The 22115-nt window shown below is 44.1% G+C and overlaps 1 protein-coding gene and 1 long non-coding RNA gene across 2 annotated transcripts in view; both read left to right on the forward strand.

Moving 5' to 3' along the window:
• Positions 1 to 2815: 2815 nt before the first annotated feature.
• Positions 2816 to 22115, forward strand: part of INO80C (INO80 complex subunit C) — a 30229-nt gene continuing 10929 nt past the window's right edge. The window contains exon 1 of the mRNA XM_084510548.1: positions 2816 to 3149. Coding sequence (XP_084366674.1) covers positions 3003 to 3149 — 147 coding nt within the window. The 5' untranslated portion in view covers positions 2816 to 3002. The remainder of the gene's footprint in view (positions 3150 to 22115) is intronic.
• On the forward strand, positions 5315 to 21892 carry LOC311432289. Its single transcript, XR_014689950.1, has 2 exons — positions 5315 to 6530; positions 13541 to 21892. It is a non-coding gene; the product is annotated as an uncharacterized lncRNA (long non-coding RNA).

Raw genomic sequence — 22115 nt, forward strand, 5'->3', positions numbered from 1 at the left:
GGCAATGCCACTTGAAGATGGATAACTCAACAGCAAAGTTGTCTGACACCATTGCTAGGCAATGTTAATGGTAAGAAGTTACTATCTTCACCAGATGTTTCTCAACTGCCACTACTTCTTACAGTGAATTCAACTTTAAGTAATACCTACCATCTAGCAAAAAGTTGTCCCTATTCTGTAGACACAAAAATACACGCAGAAAGAGGTTACACATTAATTTTTACTACCTTCTTTTTAATTCAATAGATTATGTACATTCTCTTGCACCATTTTAGACCCTTATTCATTTTATAAAGTGTAGCATACTTTTTAAAATAAAATAATGTGAGATAAAAGGGTGAGTGAATGACTGAAGCCACAGATGATTTCATTCAAAGGCCTCATTTTTCTAGTTGTACAGAAGTAAGACCAGTCGGAACGCTTCAAGCCAAGCGGCCAGGTGGGATATAAATTAAGGACTAAAAAATAATTGATTTCAAAGTTTGGAATAGAATAAAGTAACAGTTGTGAAGCCGGCCTTTTCCTTTGGATAGAGCGGAAGGGTACCAATGCAAGTGGCTCTGAGGCAGGCTGTGTTTTCCCCATGGCTTCTGCCTATGGATCTGCTCCATCATGTGTCTCTGCACCTCAGGTACATGCTTATTTAATTTTCTTATTAGCTAGGCAGCAAATAAAAAAGGCAGACCTTGCAGTACGAGTGCAGGAGATGGTATTCACCTTGAGCCAGGTTCCAAATGCAGCAGGAAGAGCCACATCTCACTCAGCTAAACCATCGACTGCAATTTGCACTTCTTCAGGCGAGCCCTGGTCTTCAGGACAACACAGCTGCCCACTGACGCATGTGATAGGAGCCCAGCCAGGTACACATTGCACTTCATCACCAGAACAGCACCTCTTCGTCTTCTGTGGGGCCAGGTATGGCAGGAACTCAGCCTTACAATCTCACAGCCCTCCCAGCATCCCTAATTCCTTCCCACATCCCCTGCAGACACTCTCAACGTTGACATTGCCATTACTGCTATTTTCCAATGAGTTGTAGGTCTTCTGGGATTTTGTAGTGTTTGGCTCCCTATAACATCGCATTGCACTCAGTATTTCTGAAATACCCATGGGCCTTCTGATTTTGCTGTTAGTAAACCGCTTGATAAAATGGGTACAGATAAGAAAATGCCTGGCTGCATACTATTTAAAAACGTTCACAGATGCAGCATGCTAATCCCCTGCGTGATTCACATGCAACATCTGCTCTACAGGAGCATCAGAGATGGTCCTCCCCATTAAAGCACTCCTGAGATAAGGTATGCCCTCTTTTAAAAAGGCCATGCCTGGGAGCTGAGCACAGGGAAGAGGTGGGACCCGGCCCCAGGAACGGAAAAAGACTGACCAAGATGAGAGCAGCACTTTGAGCAGACAGCAGAGCAGGTTTGGCTTTGTCAGGGGATACAGATCTTGGGCAATTCTCAGTGCCTCCGCTAACTTCAAACTCAGGTCACCATCTTGAGCACCTGATTGGTGTCTGTCACTTGAAGAGGGAAGAAATGCAAACAGTGTAGCACCTGAAAGGATCCCCAGCAATAAGGACAAATACAGTGATATCCGCCAGTTTGCTCTAAATGCTGCTGGCAGCTCAGGAAGACAGCAGCTATGGTTGGGAAGGAGAAGATGGGACTTGGATGTATTTGCAGAGCCTTGCTTACACTCCTGGAAAGCAAATCCTGCCCCGCTTTTCTGTTGTATACACAGGTGCCTGGAGCACAGCCTGGAAGACCAGGCCTTTGTCCTCAACCCTCTTTCAGGCCACCTTCAAAGCTTTTGTTTCACACAGCATGGCCTGGCACCCCTACTGTGACCAAGATCAGGCCTCATTACAGCACCGTCTAAAAACGTGACCTAATTTTTACGCTCGAGTGTCAACTTCTTGGACCTCTGCCTCTCCACGAGGCATGTATTGGGTCACGATCTCACACAGCTGCAGCTAAAAGACGAATGGTCAGCCATTGCGGAGAGGTAGCTAAAAAAAAATTATGGTAAGGCATTGACCAGTATGTTGAAGGCAGGTGCATAGAGAGGCTAAAAACAGTTTTATCAGTCATGTAGTTTGAGAGTTGTCTGCAACCCCACCATTGCCACCAAGCAGTGTTTTGGGGTTGGGTACTGAATAGCACAGAGAGCAGGAGAGCTGTCAAAGCACTCGGGGACACAGTCCGAAGCTCTGCAAACCTATTCGGACACGTCACTGCAGTGCAAAGTCACCGCAGGCTCCAAAGGCGAGGGCACATTGCCGGCCTGAGTCACCGGCCACGTCAGAGCCGGGAGTTGTGCGACGTGCCTATCTATCTGGAAGCAGACAAATTGGTCACAGGATGGATTACCCAGAAAGCTGACGGTGGATGTCTGTCTGCGGAGTCATACGCTGAGAAATTTAATGGGCACCATGATTACCTGCAGCTTGTTTGTAATGGGTTATACAGTTAGCGCGGGGACAGCAACGGGGAGCACTTAGCGGGAGGCTCCTTGGAGCTCCTGGTCTGCAGCTGAAGGAACAATTAAAGCCAGCTGTTTTTGTTTTATTGCAAAACTGTGACTGATGTTAGAAGGCTGACACAGCCTCGGGACTCGCTCTGAAGGCGTTAAGTGTAACTTTGTCTTATTTGGGGCAGACCTGGGACAGAAACCCGCCTGCAAACACACCACCGTTACCTCAGGGGCTACCTCCCCCACCCCCCAAACATCGCACTCAGTCCCAACACAGCCTTTTATTTTTACATCTTTTATTTATTTATTTAATTCCCCGAGCGGCCGCAGCGCCCCACAGCCCCTCACGGGACCGTTGGGGCGCCATGGCGGCCCCTCCCCCCCCCTCCCCCCCTCTTCCCCAACCGCCTCCCGCCTGAGGGAAGGGGGACGCGCACACTGCGCATGCGCGGAGCGGCGGCGGGGGCCCTGCCGAGGGGGAGGGGCCCGCTCCCGCCGCCTCCCGGTGCCGCCGCACGGGGAGGGCGATGGCGAGCCTGCTCCCCGCGGCCGCCGCCGCCTCCTCCTCCCCCGCCGGCGCCCCGGCGCGGAGCAAGAAGCGCCCGGCGAGCCCGGGCACCGGCAGCGGCCCGGCCAAGAAGAAGAAAGTGGCGGCGGCAGCGGGCGGCTCGCAGGTAATGGGGGGAGGCGCGGCAGCGCGCATGCGCGGAGCGGGACCGCTCCTCCTTTCGCTCCCCCCTCCCCTCCCTTCCCCCGCCCGCCGCGCATGCGCAGGAGGGGCCGGCGGGGAGCGCGCGCGGCGGCCGTTGGGGCGGTTGGGGGTGGGGCGGTGCCGTGAGGTGTGGGAGGTGGCGGGGGCAGCGCGGGGAGCCTCAGGGCCAGGCCGGCGGGCGTGTGGTGGCGAACTCGGCCCTCAGAGCCTGATTCTGGGGGGGCAGCGTCAGGAGGAGAGTTCACAGAATCACAGAATTGAAGGGGTTGGAAGGGACCTCGAAAGATCATTGGGTCCAGCCCCCCTGCCAAGGCAGGTTCCTCAGAGCAGGCTGCCCAGGTAGGCGTCTAGATGGGCCTTGAATATCTCCACAAAAGGAGACTCCACAGCCTCCCTAGGCAGCTTGTCCCAGTGCTCCGTCACCCTCACCGTGAAGAAGTTCTTTCACATGGTTGATGTGGAACTTCCCGTGCTCCATTTTGCGGCCATCACCCCTTGTCCTGTCTCCACAAGTTATTAATACGCATTTCTTCTCACCTCCTACCTGTGGTAGCAGCACCGTGTGACACCAGTGCATGGCTCCCCAGGCCCCATCCCCAACCAAGAATGCCTTTCCTGAGACCACAAGGCAACACCTCATGCATCTCTGTGCCCAGGAAGAGGCCCAGGGTCAATACATCCTACCTTGTGCGCATAGTATCTGCATAAACTTCAAAAGTAGCGTGTCTGGATTTCTTTTAGAAGGATTTCAGTAGCTAAGTGGTCAAAAAAAAAAAGTTGGGAAAAATGGTAGCCCTTTTATATTTTATCCAAGAAATAGTTTTTCTTGGTAGTATTTCATGACCTGTAGTAGTAGCATAGCCGCAAAGTATGTGCTACTGCCTGTTGGGTTGCTTATTTTCACATGAGCCATCAGGTCGGAGGAATGCATTTTTCAGCAGATCTTTTCTCCAGACAATTGGAAGCCATCGTGTACATGCCAGGGCACAGACAGAAACCATTCCCCGCTCCAAATGATGCTCTTGTAGCTCTTGTTTTCACCCTGTGGCATTTACATAGTTTATTTTCCTTTTCTGGTGAGCTTATCCCTAGGAGAGGCAGCACAAACCACAGTGATTTATGTAGCTAACAAACTGCACTGCAACCGTGAAAAATTAACTGCCTAGCATGATCACGTTTGACAACTTTTCAAGGTCTGTTAGAGATACAAGTCTGGAGCTTCAGCTTGGAGAGCACCGCTCTGCCTGTGTGTGCATGCATATATAAAGCCCTCTACACTTAAAAAAAAACTTCTCCAAACACTTCAGCCTCTAAAACTGTTTCCTGAAGCTCACATCAAACTTCAGTCCATGGACAGCTTCCAGTATTATGAGACAACCCACGATTTCTTGCCTGAACTGGGTTTTGATAGTGTGATAAACAGTTTTTGCAATTCTTCTCACAAGTGATTTGAGTGCAGAAAGGAGGAATTTCTCAACTTTACGTTCAAGTCATCGTACACATCCACTGACTTCAGTGGTGCAGATCAGTCCCATAAGGAAAAGGAAAAAAAAAAAACACCTGAGGCTCAGAAAGTGTGTAACCTCAGGAATGGGACAAGAAGCAGCTTGTTGATCCTCCAGTGCTGCTGACTGGCTCTGGAGCGAGCCAGTTTAAACAGAAACAAAATGGGGGCTTTGCAGTTTTTGCGTTAGAAACAGTGATGACTGGGCACGTTCCTCTGCAGTACCTCTTTTAGTCTGTATCTCCACAAGTCCTGTGTAGGCCTGTTTATTTCTAACACCAAACAAGCAGCATTCTTCATCCGGCCATCTTACACTTGCACACCCTTAGCGCACGTCACTGGCAGCACAGGTGTGGAGGCAGCACTTGTTATTCTTCTGACTGTTCAGTTTCCTAATTAACTTCTTTGATATCTTTAACAGCTTTTTACAGCCTATTTTCAGCCTTTCAGAAGACAAATATATCATGCTGTAGCTCAGCACAGAATGGTTTCTATTTTAAATAAACTGACATTGTGAAACAGATGGAGAAATAGCAAATTATTTCCTCGGTTAATTAGCAAACTACAGGTAAGAGGACCCCTACCGAGAGGTTTCTAACTATTTGCAGGGTCAACTTAGGATCTGAGGACTCTGCTAATGCACTGTGAAATACCTCGTCTGCTTTTGGCCACTGCATTAACTACTAGCTTCTGCGGAGACCCTTGTGCCTGGCCTACTTCAAAGTACATTCACACCGTGCCAGCTTTGAATTTCCTCGCATCTGTGGCTCCATCGCTGTGAAACTCAACCAAAAGGGTTGTTGTTGTTTTGTTTTTTGGAACTTCCGCAAGTCACGTGAGCTTGTTTCTCTTTTGTGTGCTTCATGTCACGAGTAGCTATCGCAGTGCTCATGCTCAAGACGTGTAGGTAGGGAGGGTAAGACTGTAGATATCAAAGAATCACCAAAAATGTGCTTATTTTCCAGAACAACCATTTTGCTTGAGGATAGCAGCTAGACTGAGTACCTGTGTGTGTTACAAACAAGAACGCACAAGTATCACACAGCATACAGGGTTTTTTTTTTAGCCCAATTTTGATCATGTTTCTCCAACACATGGTCTAGCATATGAACTGCTGCTTTCTCCAAGATACACTCCAGAGGCATTAACAAAAAACATTCTTCATAGTTTGTACGACTTGCTGACCCAAAGGTATTGAGTCATGTTTGCTTTGGAAGAACACTGCACACGGGCCTTGTCAGTCATGGCTACAGAAGGAGACACATGGTTTTTGGATACAATGCCTGTATTTACCAAACACAAAAGGAAAAGTGAGTTTACAGGAACGCAGGGCTGCAGATTGATTACATCACTTTTATTAGCCTTACACAGTTATTCCTCCCGTGCAGTCGTGCCACCGGAAAGTACCGCAGTCTTTGCTGCAGCAAGGGATTTTGAATGTTGAGAATCATTATGTACGTCGACTGCTAACCTCCATGTGTCAAAACCAGTGCTGCTTAGTGGCTTCTGTAGCACCGTTCGGTTAGATTCCTTGCCCAAAGATTTCCAATAGCTGCTGTGCTGGCTCAGCCCCGCTGCTGGCAGAGGTAACGGAAGCTCTGGGGCAGACTTGTCTCCAGGTCCCTTCTCTGTTTAATTACAAACGCTTAACCTGGGGTAGAATGAGTAGCTCGATACTGATCTAAAACTGCCACCTTAATATTCACACCATTACTTTCACAGATGATTAGAGCAACAGGAAGCGTTCAAAGGAGCGCATTCAATATTAAGATGTAACTGATGAAACAGAACGCTCGCACATGACAGCTAACGAGCTTAAAAGGCAAAATTTGCAGTGAGGTAAGAGAAGGATTTGGGGAAAAAAGTCTGTGATTTTGTCAGAGGACAAAGTGAAAATGTGCTAAATATTATGGGAAAAGCATATTTGCTTTCCTTATTTGCAAAACAACTTCATGCATGAGTGATGAAGAATGTAGGAAATGCCTCACTTTGAGAGTGACATCATGGTTTGTCTTACATTTTGAACAGATGTAAACTGCTTTGTAAAGTACAGAAACACACAGAGAGGGCTTTTGCTTCCTCTCTCCATCCTTGTAGCAACAGCAGGTCTTGGTACAATTTAGGAAATGAAGATTGAACTTCCTCCTCTGCAAGATTTCAGTGGTATTTAGGAGTTACTCACATTATTAAATGCATTGATTTTATCGCTGACTGCGAACGTTGCAGCAGTGCTACTGGAAACCGTTTTACGTAACTAGTGCTCATATGGGTATTTCACACCTTTTTCTGAGTTTCTCATTTTATGCTCAAAAAGAAAAACCATACAACGTTATTAGAAAAGTCAAAACGGCTTAAAGTTGTTACTCTCTTAAATAAGCTCCTCTCATGCACAGTATGAATGTGGAAGGAGCGACTCCAAGATGTACCTAGAGCTCCATTTTTCTATTCTGAATGTAACTGAATGATGCCATTTTGCACTGAAATCTGGAGGGTTCTGACAGACAACTGCTCAGCGAGACTTCAGTATGTGCGTGGCTGCTGTTATGTATTCAGAAGCTGTCCACTAAAAGCAGAGAGCTTACCCGAGGACATAAATAGCGTGGAATTGGGCTCCAAACCATACGTAAATGTAATCAGTTCTCCTGTTCTGCTGTTTTACCAAGTCTATCACTGTAAGTAGGAAGCCATCAAATCAATTTTAAAATAACTTTGTTTTAAAAAGTCCATTTGATCTGCCTCTAATTTCCTGAAAAACGAGGTTAGGCAGGATGAGTTTAACTACAGAATCAGTGAGTATGACGGCAGCTACTGAGCAGAACTGCTGCTTTCCCCGTGTTCTGGGGCGAGTGTCTCCTCTGGTATGGCACGGTATAATAATGACTTTCTGATCTGAAAGGAAAAATTAACTGCTTAGGAATTCAGACCTGGTTTACAGGCTTAAGCTGTGTAACAACAAACTTACTCTAATTATCGTAATACTATTCCACATAAGACTTTCTGTAACAGAAAGGCATAATTATCCTCTGTAGCTGGAAATTAAAAAAAATAATAATAAATAATTTGTGTTTCTCACCATTCTGCTTGCCTGGAAAGAGACAGCAGGACCCTGATAGAGCACAATAATAGGGAGGAATAAGTACATCTATATTTGCCAGTTTATTAGAAAGCTATCATGTCATGCTCTAAACTAAACTTTTTCTCCTTTTTTTAAGCATCTCTCAGCCCTTAAGGTTATGACAGTAACTGAAAATACGTGAGTTTAACCAATGAAACAGTCCCAATATGGAGCTACTGCTTGCTCCAAAGGGTGCCTTTAAAATCCCCTTGCTCCCCAGGGATGCTAACTCAAACCTGATTAAATAGAATTAAATGGATGAAAAATATTTGAATTGGATGAAGCGTGGCTGTCCTGATACAGAGCAGTCACTCGCTAGCCCCTGATAAGAACTGCTGAGGTGGTGACCTGTTGCAGGTACAGCCACGTTGCACGCCTGTTCACATTCCTACCCAGGAGTTTTGGCTCTTACAAAATGTGCTCAGCCAGCTTGAAACAAGTGGCCTTGCCTTCGCAAGAGCGTTAGCAGTAGCAGGCACAGTGTGCTAGCCCCATCACCAGCAGGTATCGTGCTCACTGCAACATCACCAGACCACAGAGCACTCAAAATCCCCCAGACCTGCAGTTCTCTGCGTGAAGCAGCGAAAGGGCTACCGCTTCAATCTAGCCCTTTGAAACACGTGAGACCACAAAGATGCTGTCTGCGATGAAGCAGACGGTGAACAGCTGAAACATGAAGCATCTCTTCTAGGAGGTCTTTTGTCCTCTTCCAGAAGAAGAGCTTATTTTCAGGCAGCCCGCTAACGAGAGCCGGGATTATCCCGAGGTACCGGTTCCTGTCACTTGCACATCTGAAGTCAAATCTGTTAAAGATGCAGAATACCTCCAGTCCCCGGCAGGGAAATGCAATAATTAAAAACAATTAGGAGATTTTGCAGGGAAATGTGTCAAAAGGTACAACGCGTGTGCTTTAGGTTTAGCTTTTTTTAAACAAGAGGGAGTTGCTTTTATACAGCAATCTGGATTAAAAGGGAGCCTGTCAAAACTGAGAGCTAAGCATTGACTTTGCTTGACGTTTATCACATACTGAAGGCTTTAGATGATCTGTAATCACAAAAGTATGTGAATTTCCAAACCGGTCTATGCCAGTCCCGGAGAACTACCAACCCCCCAGCCAAATGTGATTAGATTTGAGATTGAGAGTAAACACAGATGTGTTATGTTGTAAAAATGCAAAAGCATATGTGTGTTGGCTTTTACTGTGGGCGTCAGCGTGCTGGTGTCATGCTATTTACCCTGCTCTCTTGCCTGACCCTAGCAAGGGAATTTTAATTTTTGCTCCAGGTGGGTGATAATGGAGAGCCTTGCTGTGATTGTACTCAATTCCAGGCTTCCTAATAAATATACAAGGAGGTTAAAAGAGATAATAAATATGGTTCATTGCTTCTATCACAGGGAGATAAAATTGGATGGATTATTTTCTTATGAAAGGGGAAGAACAATCTAAAACACTTAATGCGTATACTTTAGCATGACATTTTGTCGGAGAGGTAGTGCTTCTTAGGAGCAATCTAAGAATTCACTTAGCTCATTAAAAAGTTCAGGTTAACAAAAGAAAACTTGGAATAACTTAACAAGATATTGCAGGTTTGAATAGCTGTCAGACTGTTTTTCACATTTCTGTAAAGTGTAGTGCTCGTGTTAGATAATATTTCAGTTCAGTAGCAGTTACGTAAATGTGTTCATTTTGGTTTAGAAAGGCTGATGGAGATATTACTTTGGTAGCCTGGCAGTGTTTTGAACACATTTTTCAAGCCTTCCAGGAAAACAGAACAGAGTTGTCAGCTGTCTATTTAGGGCCGTAGAAGGCCAAAAAAGTTGTGACACTGCATTGCGAAACGCACCGGGCTCTCACGGCAGAATTCATGTCCATCACCCTGAAATCTTGTCTCCCTGAAAACCTGCCTGCAATTTCGGGAGGCACAATTAAGCACCCCGCCCAGTCTCCTATCTCCATCTCCCACCCACCTCCACAGCCCTCAGCGGTGTGCTTCTGCCACCGGTATCATGCCAGCGCCGGTTCAGAACAGAAGTCACACTTATGGCACTGATACCTTCTTTTTTGTATCAGGTGTCCTTATAACTGCTATTTCTGTCCCCTGCTTGAAGCTCCTTCTGCTCCTGCCTCTGCCTGCGGGGCCTCAAGCCCCTTTTCTGTATGCACATCCTAACTGCTAGACTAGAAGCCAGGCTAGTGCTGCGGGAGAGGCACGTGGAAATGTGTTCCCTTCTGCAGCTGAGGATGGAGAGGGACCCTGTTTGGCCCAAAGAGAACGACTGCACAGTCTGGTACTGAGCACAGTCGTCAGAGTGGCCTCTCCATGTACCTTATGTTTGTTTTTTCAGTTTACATATTTTATATGATAGTTTAATGCAAAATGCACAAGCAGGGATCCGAAATCCTTTCCTTCCAAAACTCTAGCCAAAGAGCTATGTAGTCACGCCATCTAATAACACCTATTTATGTGGTAATAAAAATGCATCACTGTTCATTCAAGAGACTAATAGGAAATGGATAGAAGGAAGCTATTTTGTGAGTAATATGTAATTAAACTATAGCAAAGTCTTCCACAGAGTCTGTCGTTCAGGGAAGAGTGAATTTCTGTAGTTACGTGGTTTCCAGTCATCTTGCCCCAAGACCTAAATACCAGCTGACTTGAAAAAAAAAAAAAAAAAAAAGGCCTTGCTGAATATACGATCCTGCTCTGGATAAGAAGCATTTTGGGGAAATAAAGTGTGTGTATATATATATATAAAATTATATAAACATATTTTTTTCTTTTTTTGGAAAGCACTACAGGCCATTGGTAGGATTTACTACATGAAGAGACTCTCGTATCAGACCCGTCCTTTTATCATTTATTAAACGCAGCAGAAATGATTTGTTTTATATCATATATCCCTTAGATTTTATTAAGCAGACAAAATACTGGGTTTCCACTAGGTATGTATTTTGACTTTTGTCCTTACAGTGCAGCACACTGACAGCATTGCTGCCCTTATATTTGTAAGGATGCTGTGTGGTTATCACGGCAGCCTCATTTACTGCTTCCAGAGATTTATGCTTTTCTGAGTGAGTGAAGGAATGAGGAGAAGGGTGCAAAAGGCCGAGACACCTATGAGAGTTTCTGGGTAAGTTAGACAAGGTTTACAAGTACGGATATTGTCAATTAGGTGGTACAGCTGGAAAAATCAGTCAAGCTTTCAAGCATACAAGTCTTTTTTTCAAATCTGAAAATCAATCAGCATTTTCCAAAGCTCAACACCGACTGAGAACATCTGCTTAGCGCTTCGTTAGGTCTGTATCAGCTAGATTGTCTCTGAATTAAGGTTGGTGGCATCCCAGGAGTACAGGGGCTGTTCATCAAGGAAGGGAGAGTGTGTTACAAAAATAGTTGTCACCTGTGAGAAAGGAGGAGGGAGTTAAAACCCACAGAAGGCTGTGTGAAAGTTATGTGCTGTAAAAAGTCTTCCTATTGAACCAGAGGTGTATTGTTATGCAGTCCATCCAGAAGCTTGTCTTAATTTTCCAGATAAACAGGTGCATTTAATAAAAGATGATCCTTCTGCCTAGAAACGTTATGCCCTGCAACCATCAGGGCTACAGTAAAATACTGCTGAAATGGAACGTGCAGAAATTAGGGCAGTAATTAACGTGAGTTATATGACTGCTTGTGACCAAAAGAGCTTTTTGTTAGCTGCCTGGACGAGCAGTCCTTTAGCAGGCTGGTCGGGGTACCGCAACTGGGGACGTTTCCCTGTAGCATGTTAACGAAGCCTCAGACTCAGTGACTATGTTTTAATATTAGTATTCTCCCTTTACCGTAACGATGCTTATGGTTTAATAGAATTGCTTTCCCCCCTGAGAAACACCACGATGTCCTTACAGCAAAGCTGGCTCTTAGAGTAAGAAACTGGAACAGGAGAAAGCTGTTACTGTGCCTTGACGTGCTCACAGCGTGTTCAGGCCCCTTAGCCCTCATCCGAAATTGTCAGTTGCTGGCAAGTCCTTTTTCCTTGAGTTGAGTGCCATTGGTTACTTAGTCTAGAACTAGCAATGCTAGTTGGCATCCTTACATTTTCTCCCTTGGTTGGAAGGTTTCCTTAGGTTTTTGCTAAACCTCTTTTGTTGCAGCCAGAATTGGCTTTTGATGCAGCCACAGAATTGCCCTTTCATGCTCCTCCCTTCCATCTGTCCCCAAAGGTGGTTTTTTATTGGTATACTAAGTAATTCATTGTGGAAAACTTCCTAAAACGTCCTTCTAATCCCATCCATAACAAAATACTAAATAATAAATATGGAAAGTATTTAAATATTAAAGAAATGTTTCCCTCTCACCTATGATCACGGATGTCATACCAGACTTCTCTAATTCTAGTGTAGTGGAAAGTCAGGTCTCTTAACAGCTCTGCTTTGCTTCAAGTGCAGCAAAAAAGGCAGTCGTGCTACCAGTTCATATGCAAAACGTTCAACTGTGGCGCTTTCCAGGATGTGCGGCAGTTCCTCAACTTCAGTGATACAATATCAGGGTGAAGTGTGTTGCCACAAAACTTACACAGTTGAGCAAACAGCCACCTGCTTGTACAAATATTTCTGCGGAAATCTTTCACAAATTTGCCCCAAGATTAGTATTGCTGTACAACTCTCTCCTCCCTTTCCCCCCCCGGGCAGTCTCAAAATAGTGCACAATAGATACTTGTGTCACCTTATTTTCCTCAATTAAAATCTGCCACTTGTCTGTTTTGGCACAGTCGTCAGGATTTTTTCATTATCCACTTAAATGTAGGCATCCATAGGATAATAATGCTCCTACAGCTTTGGTGATGACGGGGACCTGGTGTGCTGCTCAAAGCAGGAGCGCTTGGTGTTGAGTCTGCTAGATGAAGAAAAGTGCACGTAGCAGATTCAGGGCATGCACAGCAAGATTAGTTTTTTTTTTGTCCCATAATATGGGACAGACACTAAGGGTGACATTTCTAGTCTGAAGATTAAAAAAAAAAACCCTAAGAGGTAGTTTCTTTTCCTGTCCTCTTTTAAGGACTTCTGGAACATCTGATACAGTTGCTGCTCTCTCATATCACATACCTTTGGTAGCTTTTGGAAGTTTGTAGAAAAAAAAAACACACACATTTTCATTCTAAATTGCTTTAGCAGTGGATTGTTCCATATGTCACTGTACCTAACATTTGCCTTTGTTTTGGTATGACAGTCCTAAATACCTAGACACAAACGAAACAATCTTCCAAGTAACTTTGGAGAGGAGTGCTAAGCCTTTGCGGTAAGATGGGTGATGTTTACTCGTGCGTTATGACAGCAGGAGGTGTAGTTAGCAGAAGCATAACAGCGACAGAGTGAGAATTTTTATCTCCTTCCAGTGACAATTAAGACAGCCAGAATGAAGGCATAAAGGCTGCAAAAACAGGAAAAATCTAAAACTAAAGTTTTGTTCTCTATACCAGTTCACCGTTTAGCCCACAATACCTGGCTGTAAAATTAGACTATTCTAGTTCAGGTCTATACATTTTTCCTAACAAAAATAGGTAGGAGCTCTGGAAGACCTGTCTTTCCTCAAAACTAATTAATGCCTTGGAGGGAATACTCACACTTTGTTTCCTGTCCAAACAGGTAACGTTATACAGAATATACTAAAATCAGGAAAGCGATTGTTTTTGCAGAATTTTTGTTTTCCTGTCAGCCATAGGAGCCGGTATCTTTCTGCTTTTCTTGCTCCAGGTTCAGGCACGTTGTAGATGAATGGAGTTGGATTCTTCTCCTGCCTTGGCTTCAGCCTGTTACTTGACAGAGGGGTTTTGATATGCTCCCTGAGCAGCATTACAGCGATAACAGCACATGAGCGTATCGTAAGCCTCCATTCTTTCCTCCCGACGTTCTTTGACTTTAGCTGTTCTGTATCGAATGATGCATTTTGAAACTTTAAGGCGCAGTTTAGCCAAAGTCCTTGACTGAACTGATTTTTGTTCTGATAGAGAAAGGAAAGTACTGTCAGGTTTTATAAAAAAAATCAATTGTGATTTACTCTAGTCTTTCTTGCTACTGTACTTCCATACATTTTCAGATGTAATGTCCATCAATTCAGCAGATTTCTTTCTCTTGGGGAATCAAAATAGTCTGTTAGCTGGGCTCAGTTTTACTCTTGGTGATACAAACTAATGTGCTTTTTCATTCCATTAAATGAAACATACGGCAACATATGGAAAATTTTAGCTCCAGAGCTGCTTCAGCATGACACTCAGCTCTTGAATTTGTCCGAGTTAAAATTTTCTTAATAAAGAAAACTGTCAAACGTTATAAACAAGGACTAGTCCCAGTCCACCAAACGAAATCGGAAAGTGAGAGATCCTTTGCAATTATGTAAGCCGAAGGGAGCTCTGTGGCAAATGCAAATTAAACCACACTTTTCTGGGATAGCGTGCAGCTATTCACAGTTGCGTCCCAATTACATTTTATTTGAGGCTTTTCCCCACAGAAAATAGTAATCTTTTTTTTTTTTTTTTTTCCCTTAAAATATCTGTAAGTTATAAAACTTTGTCTATCATAGTGCTTGGAAGTTTTTAAATGGAAAAATATGTTTGGCATCTGAAATCTCTTGAGAAGAAATCAAAGCTTTTACTGAAGATTGTTGCTCTGTTTCTGTGTTTGAAAGTTTAGTAATTTTGAAGAGGATAAAGTCAATTTGAGTTTTCCTGGATTTTGATTTTTTTTTTCTTTAAGTGAGCAGCACCAGTGCAAAGGCAGCTCTCATGTCACAAAATTGCTGGGTCTTTTTCTTCTAGGTTTTCAAGCAATGTTTGAGAGGCGGGGATGTAATTAAAATCTTACCCTCCCTTTGGCTGCATTTTTAATTCTGAATTCAAACCCTCACACGGTGTAATAGAGCTTTGCTTTAGGGTGTTTTATACCTCTATCAAAGTGACAAAAGTAATTAGTATTTTATACATTTTGGTAAGTATTTTGTCACTGGGAGCGCCAGTGCAGGTGAATGATAATGGTTTGAAGCTCAGGCGGTGACGGGACCCTAAATGGGAATGTCGCCTTTTAATCAAGAGCCCTTGGAGTCTATGGTATTGAAATGCCCTACAGAGAACATCGCAAAGCCATCCATCACCTTCTGACAGTCCAATCTTTTAGCGCATGAGTAAGATTTTATTCATCCTTTCTAAGGCACTTGGAGCAGAAGATGTTTTAACTCATCTCCAAACAGCACTGTGGAAGTTGGAGAGCAGAATGCAAGGATTGCCTTCTGGCCAGTGTGTATGTCTGTGTTTAGCATCTTTACTCACTTAGATTGCAGCTGAAACTTTGTCCACGTCCTGCCTCGAACATCCCTCCCCTTCCCTCCCCTTCTACACACCCAACGGGCTGGAGTATTGCCACATTTTAGTCTTATGTTTGGAGTCGATTTGAATAGTTGATTAACTCTCAATGTTCAATGGAAATACTCAGCAAGTTAGAAGGGAAGGACTGCTGCCTCCCAAAGGGGAGATTTTGTGATTCACACAGAAAAGCAGGGGGATATGGGACTCAGAAGTCCTCTGGAGAATGCTTATAAGAAAGTGAAGTACATTTAGGAAAATGGACCTGGAGGTGTAAACTATTGTCACTATAACAACTTCAAAAATCTCATTTTGAGCTTTATTTTCTGTATTATAACTACCCTCCCTCAGCTTTCCTTATGAATTAAAGCAGAAGCAGCATTGAGGACAGTGTCAGAACTTAAACATTTTTGTTGTCAGGCCCTTGGGGTGTTAGTTCTGATGTGGGAGCAGAAACCTGCGCCAGGAGCCTTGTCTTTTCTCTTAGGAAGAGTTGGCAGCACTGCAACGTACTGACTTTGGTGGATTCTCTCCCAGTTAGTTCATGCTGTAAGCCTGACTGAACAGAGTGCCCACCCTACGAGCTGGCTGGAACCAAGAGCACTGACTGGCACTGTACTTCTCGTGGGTTTAGTAAATCGAGTTCTTCAGTACCCTGTGGAGCAAAATTTGCTGTGAATATGCAGGATTTTTTTTTTCCCCTTCCTGCTTCCTGGCATTTAACAGTTCCAAGCTGAAATCTTTTTTGTCCTACCCCAAAATAAGCAGATGAAATCTTCTCATCACTTTGAAGGGCGAATGTTCCTAAAACACTACCATGTACCAGAGTGCTGAGAGAGAAAAGGCTGGGGAAATTGTATCAGGCTTCATTTTAGTGTGTGGAAAGGAGGAGGGAAAGATGTTTTTCCCACTGAATCCAAGAACGAGTAAAATGCAACCAGATGGAGAAGACATGTTTATATGTGGTACTGAACAACTCTCTCCATCTCCAAACCTTTCTGTCACAGAGATGGAGAGAGTTATCTCGATGTTCAAGTGAGTGGTATCGAGTCTTCAGTGAGTTTCTTTTCAGAAACAGTCTCTCCTACCAACATAGGTGATGAGAAATTTTTAGCTATCATTTTAATCTGAGTGTAAGCACGTCCAAGTCTGACACCTTTCCCTGTGAATTGTTCCCAGGGATGTAAAGAGCTGCATTTGTGTCTGTCAGAGTGTACGCGCTCGTGTTTTAATGGCTCCTGTCATGTCATCATGCAAAGCTAAATGAATTAAATATGCAGAAGGTGAAAGAGCCTGTACCGGGCTTGTTACACCGTGAGAGATAACACATTAATCAAACAGCTTAATATATGTTCCCGTATGCACAATATTAGCTGGGATTCTGTTAAATAGCTGACATTCAAAATCTACTCCCAATTTTGAAAAGTCTGCTCGTATCATTGCTGCTGTCATCTAGTGACATCTGTGCTCTGTTTCCACATGGCATTTTCACTCGCCGTAATTGGCTGCTAGTGAAAATACAGGTATTACCCATCTATTTTTATAAATTACCATTTTCTTCCCTGGCTGCATGCCACAGCTTCATCAGGATGTCTCAGAACTTAAAGCTAACGAGTAAGGTGCTACAAGTTGGATATTGCTGCTTTAAAAGTAGACCATTACAAGAAAAAAAAAAAAAAACAAAAAAAAAAAACAGACAAAAACCAGTGCAGAGACTGAGTTAAAGCAACTGTGTCAGTGAAATGAAAATCATCATTGTGGTATTATGATTGTGCAAATCAGCTGCCAATAGTACGTAGAAATAATTGAAGTATCCACCTTCACATACAAAGGTTGGAGACATCTGGGTTCCTCAGCAAGCCAAACTGGGTGCCTGGGGCAAAATTATCACCAACTTTGAGGGCTTGATTTAAAACCAGATCCTTCTTATTACTTACTGTTCAGGAGCGACCTACAAGCCCCCAGTCATCACAGTAAGACAAAGCCAGAGGACTGGAAATACTGAACACAGAGAAAATGGATTTCAAAGCAATACCAAACCAGAAAACTGCACAGATGATCACTTTCATCTACAATTACTCTACTCGTTATAGTCACAAAACTAACTAAAGAATGATTTGTGGAAAACAGAGAAAATCAGTTTACCAAACTGCTTTTGCTCCCTTAAACTAGAAACTCCTTTCCAGTTCTTACAGAATTTATTTATGCATTTAATTTTTGCTTTACCAACACACTGTTCAGTTTACTTTCTATTTTTAGGTTCTGCTTTACCATGCAAAACTGTAACATCTAGGAAAAATGGCCACTGAAGATCATATTGAACCTTAGCAATGTGCAAATCCATTTTCTTTCTAAGGCATGACATGCATGGTACGCACTGATAGGATGCCAGAAATGCACAAATTGAGAGCCTCAAAATTTAGCTGTTTCATATGTTTTGTTTTTCACACTTTGTTAAATCCTATTAGTCTAAAGCAATGAAAAAAAATAATTACAGAATAAAATACAGAAATAAATAGATAGGAAATGATACTGCAGCATACATCAGTTATTCCAGTATACGGTCTTAATCTTTTTTTTTGGGGAAAAAAAAGGTAATGATTCAGACAAGCACTTTCATGAGCTAATTCTGCCCGTTATTCAGTCCCATCACGGGCGCCCGTACCAAACCCCACAGTGCTGATTCTACCTGCAAGTAGCCAAAACAAAGAATTTGCCTTCCATAGTCTACAAGTTTTGCTTGTCCTCTCCCTAAATAAAACCAGACAGATGGAGCAAGCTTTGGAAATCACGAGGAAACCAATCCATCTGCGGTAGGGAATTAGGAACGGAATATATTGCGAAAATTAATAGATCCACCAAAACCTGAGATTAAAGCTCCTGTGTGAACAGGCAGCCTCCCAATGCGAGCTCTCTCCCGGCACAGACAGCACATACAGGGGGCCCAAGCTAGGCTCATTCCTGGGGTTTGGCTGTATTCGAAAGAAACCAGTGCGAAGGTAGCAAAGCTCAGCGTGGGGCTCTCCTCCAGGCTCGGCTGCTCCTCTAACAAACCTCTTAGGACTGGAGGGTTTGCCACAGGTCTGTGCTCTGCAGACATTTCGCTGTCTCCCACCCAGCTGGCGTGCACTGAAAACTTGATGGATGGCCTTATGAAAAGAGATGCAGAAAAGGAGGAACACCTCCACTACTGCTCCGCTCTGCCCCAGGAGGATCGACATCTATTAGTAGCGCAAAAGGCTGCCAACCTGTCACACTGTGGCTGTGGTTAAAAGTCGGCTAAAGCACATAAATACAACTTTATGGGAAGAATAAAATCGCACAAGCAGTCCTATAAGAAGCCTTTGACCTGCTGTCTGCCTTTTAAAACACGTGATTCCAGTCAGAGTGGCTTTTGGCCTGGCTAAGGAGGGTACTGCAATGAGGAGGAGGAGGAGGAGGAGGAGGAGGAGGAGGAGGAGAGGAAGAGAGGAGGTAAGACGGGAAGTGGTGGCAGCACGGACTGGCACGGAGGTTAGCAGCAGGAGGAAGGGTTGGTGAGAAAGGATGCCTGACTGACCGTAGTGACTCACAGCCTTAGCAGCTGTCCTTACTGCAGTTTTTTTTTTACTGTTAATTGGAGTAAAACTAATGTCAGCATGTCCAGCTGTGATGAAATCACACCTGCATTTAGCAGGGCACCCTGGAAATGTGAAGGACCCTCCCAAGTCTTTGCAGTTAAAGCCCTCAACAGCCTGAGGAGGATTTCAGGCTGCTTAGGGACTGCTGTAGCACATGTTCCCTGTAGCTCTAGTTACATAAAGCCACATTTTAAAAGCCACAATTTAGTTTTAAAGAGCACGCTGGAAGTTTCTTCACTGTCTCTCTCCTTGAAGCGTATTTCGAATTCCCTGTAAAGGCAGCTTACATTACAAGATCAGTTAAAATGAAGCTTTCAAGAAGCTGTGAGGAGTTTCAGCCCGCAGTTATGCTTTCTTTCCAGCCTCACTGCAGAGCGTTTGGGATTACCCCAGGGCAGTGGGGTCGGGGGAGCTAGCTGGGTCATGGAAATGTGCTGGAGAGCGGCTGTGAATTCAGCAGGAAGGGGAAGTTACCCCACACGTGACTCCGGGTTACAGCACACATTGAGCAGTACACGTTCCCTGGTGACATGCACTTCCTCACTGCGCTGATGAAACCACAGTCTCTTAAAAGGACTACAAAGGGGGGCTGAATTCATTCCTGTTTTTTTGCCCCGGCGCATGACAGTGAAGAATGAACTATCATCGCACGAACTAAATGACCAGGCAAACCAGCACAGCTGAGAGAGTTTAAATTCAACTAGTGTTAAAAGATAAAGACCACGTTTACTTGGCAGTAATTGTTCACCAAGAAATCGTCTTTCAGGCTCTAAATAACGTGTTGTATTTATCAGTGCATTATTCACTTGCAAGAAGGTCTTGCAGTACCAAGGTAGATCCGTGCTGGTTAAAATTCATTTGGTGTTGCCCCCCTAAAAAGCTTTAAAAAAAAAAACAAACTGGAGTATTAAATCATGTTTCTTACGCTTTAAATCCTGTTAATTTAAAACACAGGTTGGACAACCATTTGTTGAGGCACTTCCAGTTTGGGACTGCAGAAGCGCTGAGGCTATCAGAGTCTGCAGGCTGCACTGACAGCATTTCAAGGCCCCGTACTTGCAGGAGGTCACTGTGCAGCAGCCTGTTATTCTGGAAGCAGTGCTCCTGCCGAACCCTTTAATGTTTTTCTAGAAAGAAAAGCACATTCGCTGAGTGTCTCTCCTCCATGGTGCTACCGCTGTAAATCAGAGCTCTCCTACAAGCTGTGCTGACTGAGCGAACTGGCATGCCTCTGCAGCATGGCTTTTATCTCAGCTCCCTGCATGTAACGGGGATCACAGGACTCAATCTTACTTGCTCCTCAGTCTGCCACCGGGCTCCCAAATTTGCCATCGATTGCATGCCGCAGTGGGGTGCCTACACCTGCCCCCTCTGCCTTGGAGAGGCCACCACCACTCAAAGTGTCCAGGGGGGATCCCGTAGCTGCTGCTTTCTGTGTGCCCCCGTGGGACCAGCGGATGACCTGGGGGTTTGTAGGGTCCCCAAAAGCAGCAGCTGCTGCTCCAGAGCCCGATGCCTCTGCTACCATGCACAAACAAAATCCAGAATTTGTGGCCGGCACCATGAGTTACCCTGACTGATACCTGAAATCCTTAGGGGTTAGCCCGGAAGAGAAACCACGTGTAGAATTTACATTCATGAAGTGTCCTGCCAGGAGCAGTTCCCTACTTTCCTTCCCAGCAAGCCAGCAAGATTAGCACTGAATCCACAGAGAAAAACCCACCGAGGACAGCGAGTGTAATATGTAAACGTGTACCCAGCTGCAGAAATTGAGGCCTGTGTGTGGAAGGAGGCTTCTTGCCCTTTGCTGCTTATTCATTTCTAGTTGCTCTGCCTCAAAATACCAGCTACTGTTATGAGATATTGGTCAAATGCTGCTCAAAGCCTGTTCAGAAACAGAGTATGTAGGAGAAGATCATTGAAGGGATGAAAGTGATGAAGTAAACCGTAGGATTGGTGTAAGACTGACCAAATGGCACCAAATTAAAGGAGAACACTTTGAAAAGTAGCTGTGAGTGCCGACTCCGCCAGTTACAGAATTTACACTGATAACGAACAGTATCAGAGATAATTTATTCCTGAAAAATAATCTCGTACCTCAAGCCTCGTCTTTCTCAAGATTAATTGTAGGGTAACAGCAGCTGCTGAAATCCAAGGTGCTGGGAGCATGCATGTGCAAGAATGCAGTTTGAAACCAAGCGATTCATTGTACAAAGTCATTCTTTTCAGGGTTGCTTAAGACAGTATTCTCTCTGCTCGCTGTCACCTAACGCACATGTTTCTAAACACCCATCTGCATTTCTTTTGTTTCTGTGACAGTCATTGCCTTTTGATATTGTCCTCAGCAAGGGAAGAGTCTTGTTTAAGCTACAGACTTGTGTTGCTTTCACTGATGTTATTGTGGCAGTATGCTCTGTAGTACGGCCTTACAGAGGACTGACCATGGTTTTGAAAACAGATCGTCCCTATTCATATATTTTACTTTAATAAGGCATTAGAAACACGACTATTTTACTTAAAAACTTCTTTACTTTGAATGTTTACAACCTCTCTTTGCTATGTTAAAAACAGGTGATGTAGAATTAACTGGTAGCTCCCCAAAGTAGAGCTCAGCTTGTGGGGTTCCTAATCCTGTAATTACTTGGGCCTGGAGCTGCAAACACAAAGACTTCCCTTGTAATCATGTGGAGAAGATATGCCGCTCAAGGCCTTTGCTGTACAGTCTCAAATTGTAGGGGTACTCCTGTAATTCGGGAATAATAATGATCCTTTTTTTTTTTCTCCTACTTGAGCGAGTACATATACCAGCACGGAAGGTTTTGCAATGCAGGGTTTCACAAGAAAACATTTTTTGTTATAAGTATTATCCATCTGAAGGTAGAGTGGAGAAACATTTTAGCCATCTGTTCAGTAACTACTGCTCAGCTTTTAGCAAAGCTTTTTGTTCCTCAAGACAAAGGACTCAAAGTATGAAATCTTGGTGGCTGAACTACTGCTGCCTCCACGGCAGAGTTCCCCATGGCTTATGCATAGATGAGGATTTTGCTAGGCACACTGGCGTACGTACAGAGGGGTAGTTCTGGTTAGTGTGGAGGCTCAGAGGGCACAAAACCAGAAGAAACAAACAAAAATACACATTGAGGCAGCCATGCAGAACTATCAGAAATTGGTTGGACCGCCACACGGCTTTCTGAGCTCTCCAATCACACACACACACACATTCTCCTACTGTTTTTCTTGTTAAACAAATAAACCATCAAGAAAAGCCTAGAAAACACCAACCAGTACCCATGTAGATTTCATGAGGTGTGTATTCAAAAAAATGATATACATAATAAAATCTTCTTTCCCCTC

This window comes from Aythya ferina, assembly GCF_964211825.1.
Source record: "Aythya ferina genome assembly, chromosome: 2".
In the NCBI taxonomy this organism is placed as follows: domain Eukaryota; kingdom Metazoa; phylum Chordata; class Aves; order Anseriformes; family Anatidae; genus Aythya; species Aythya ferina.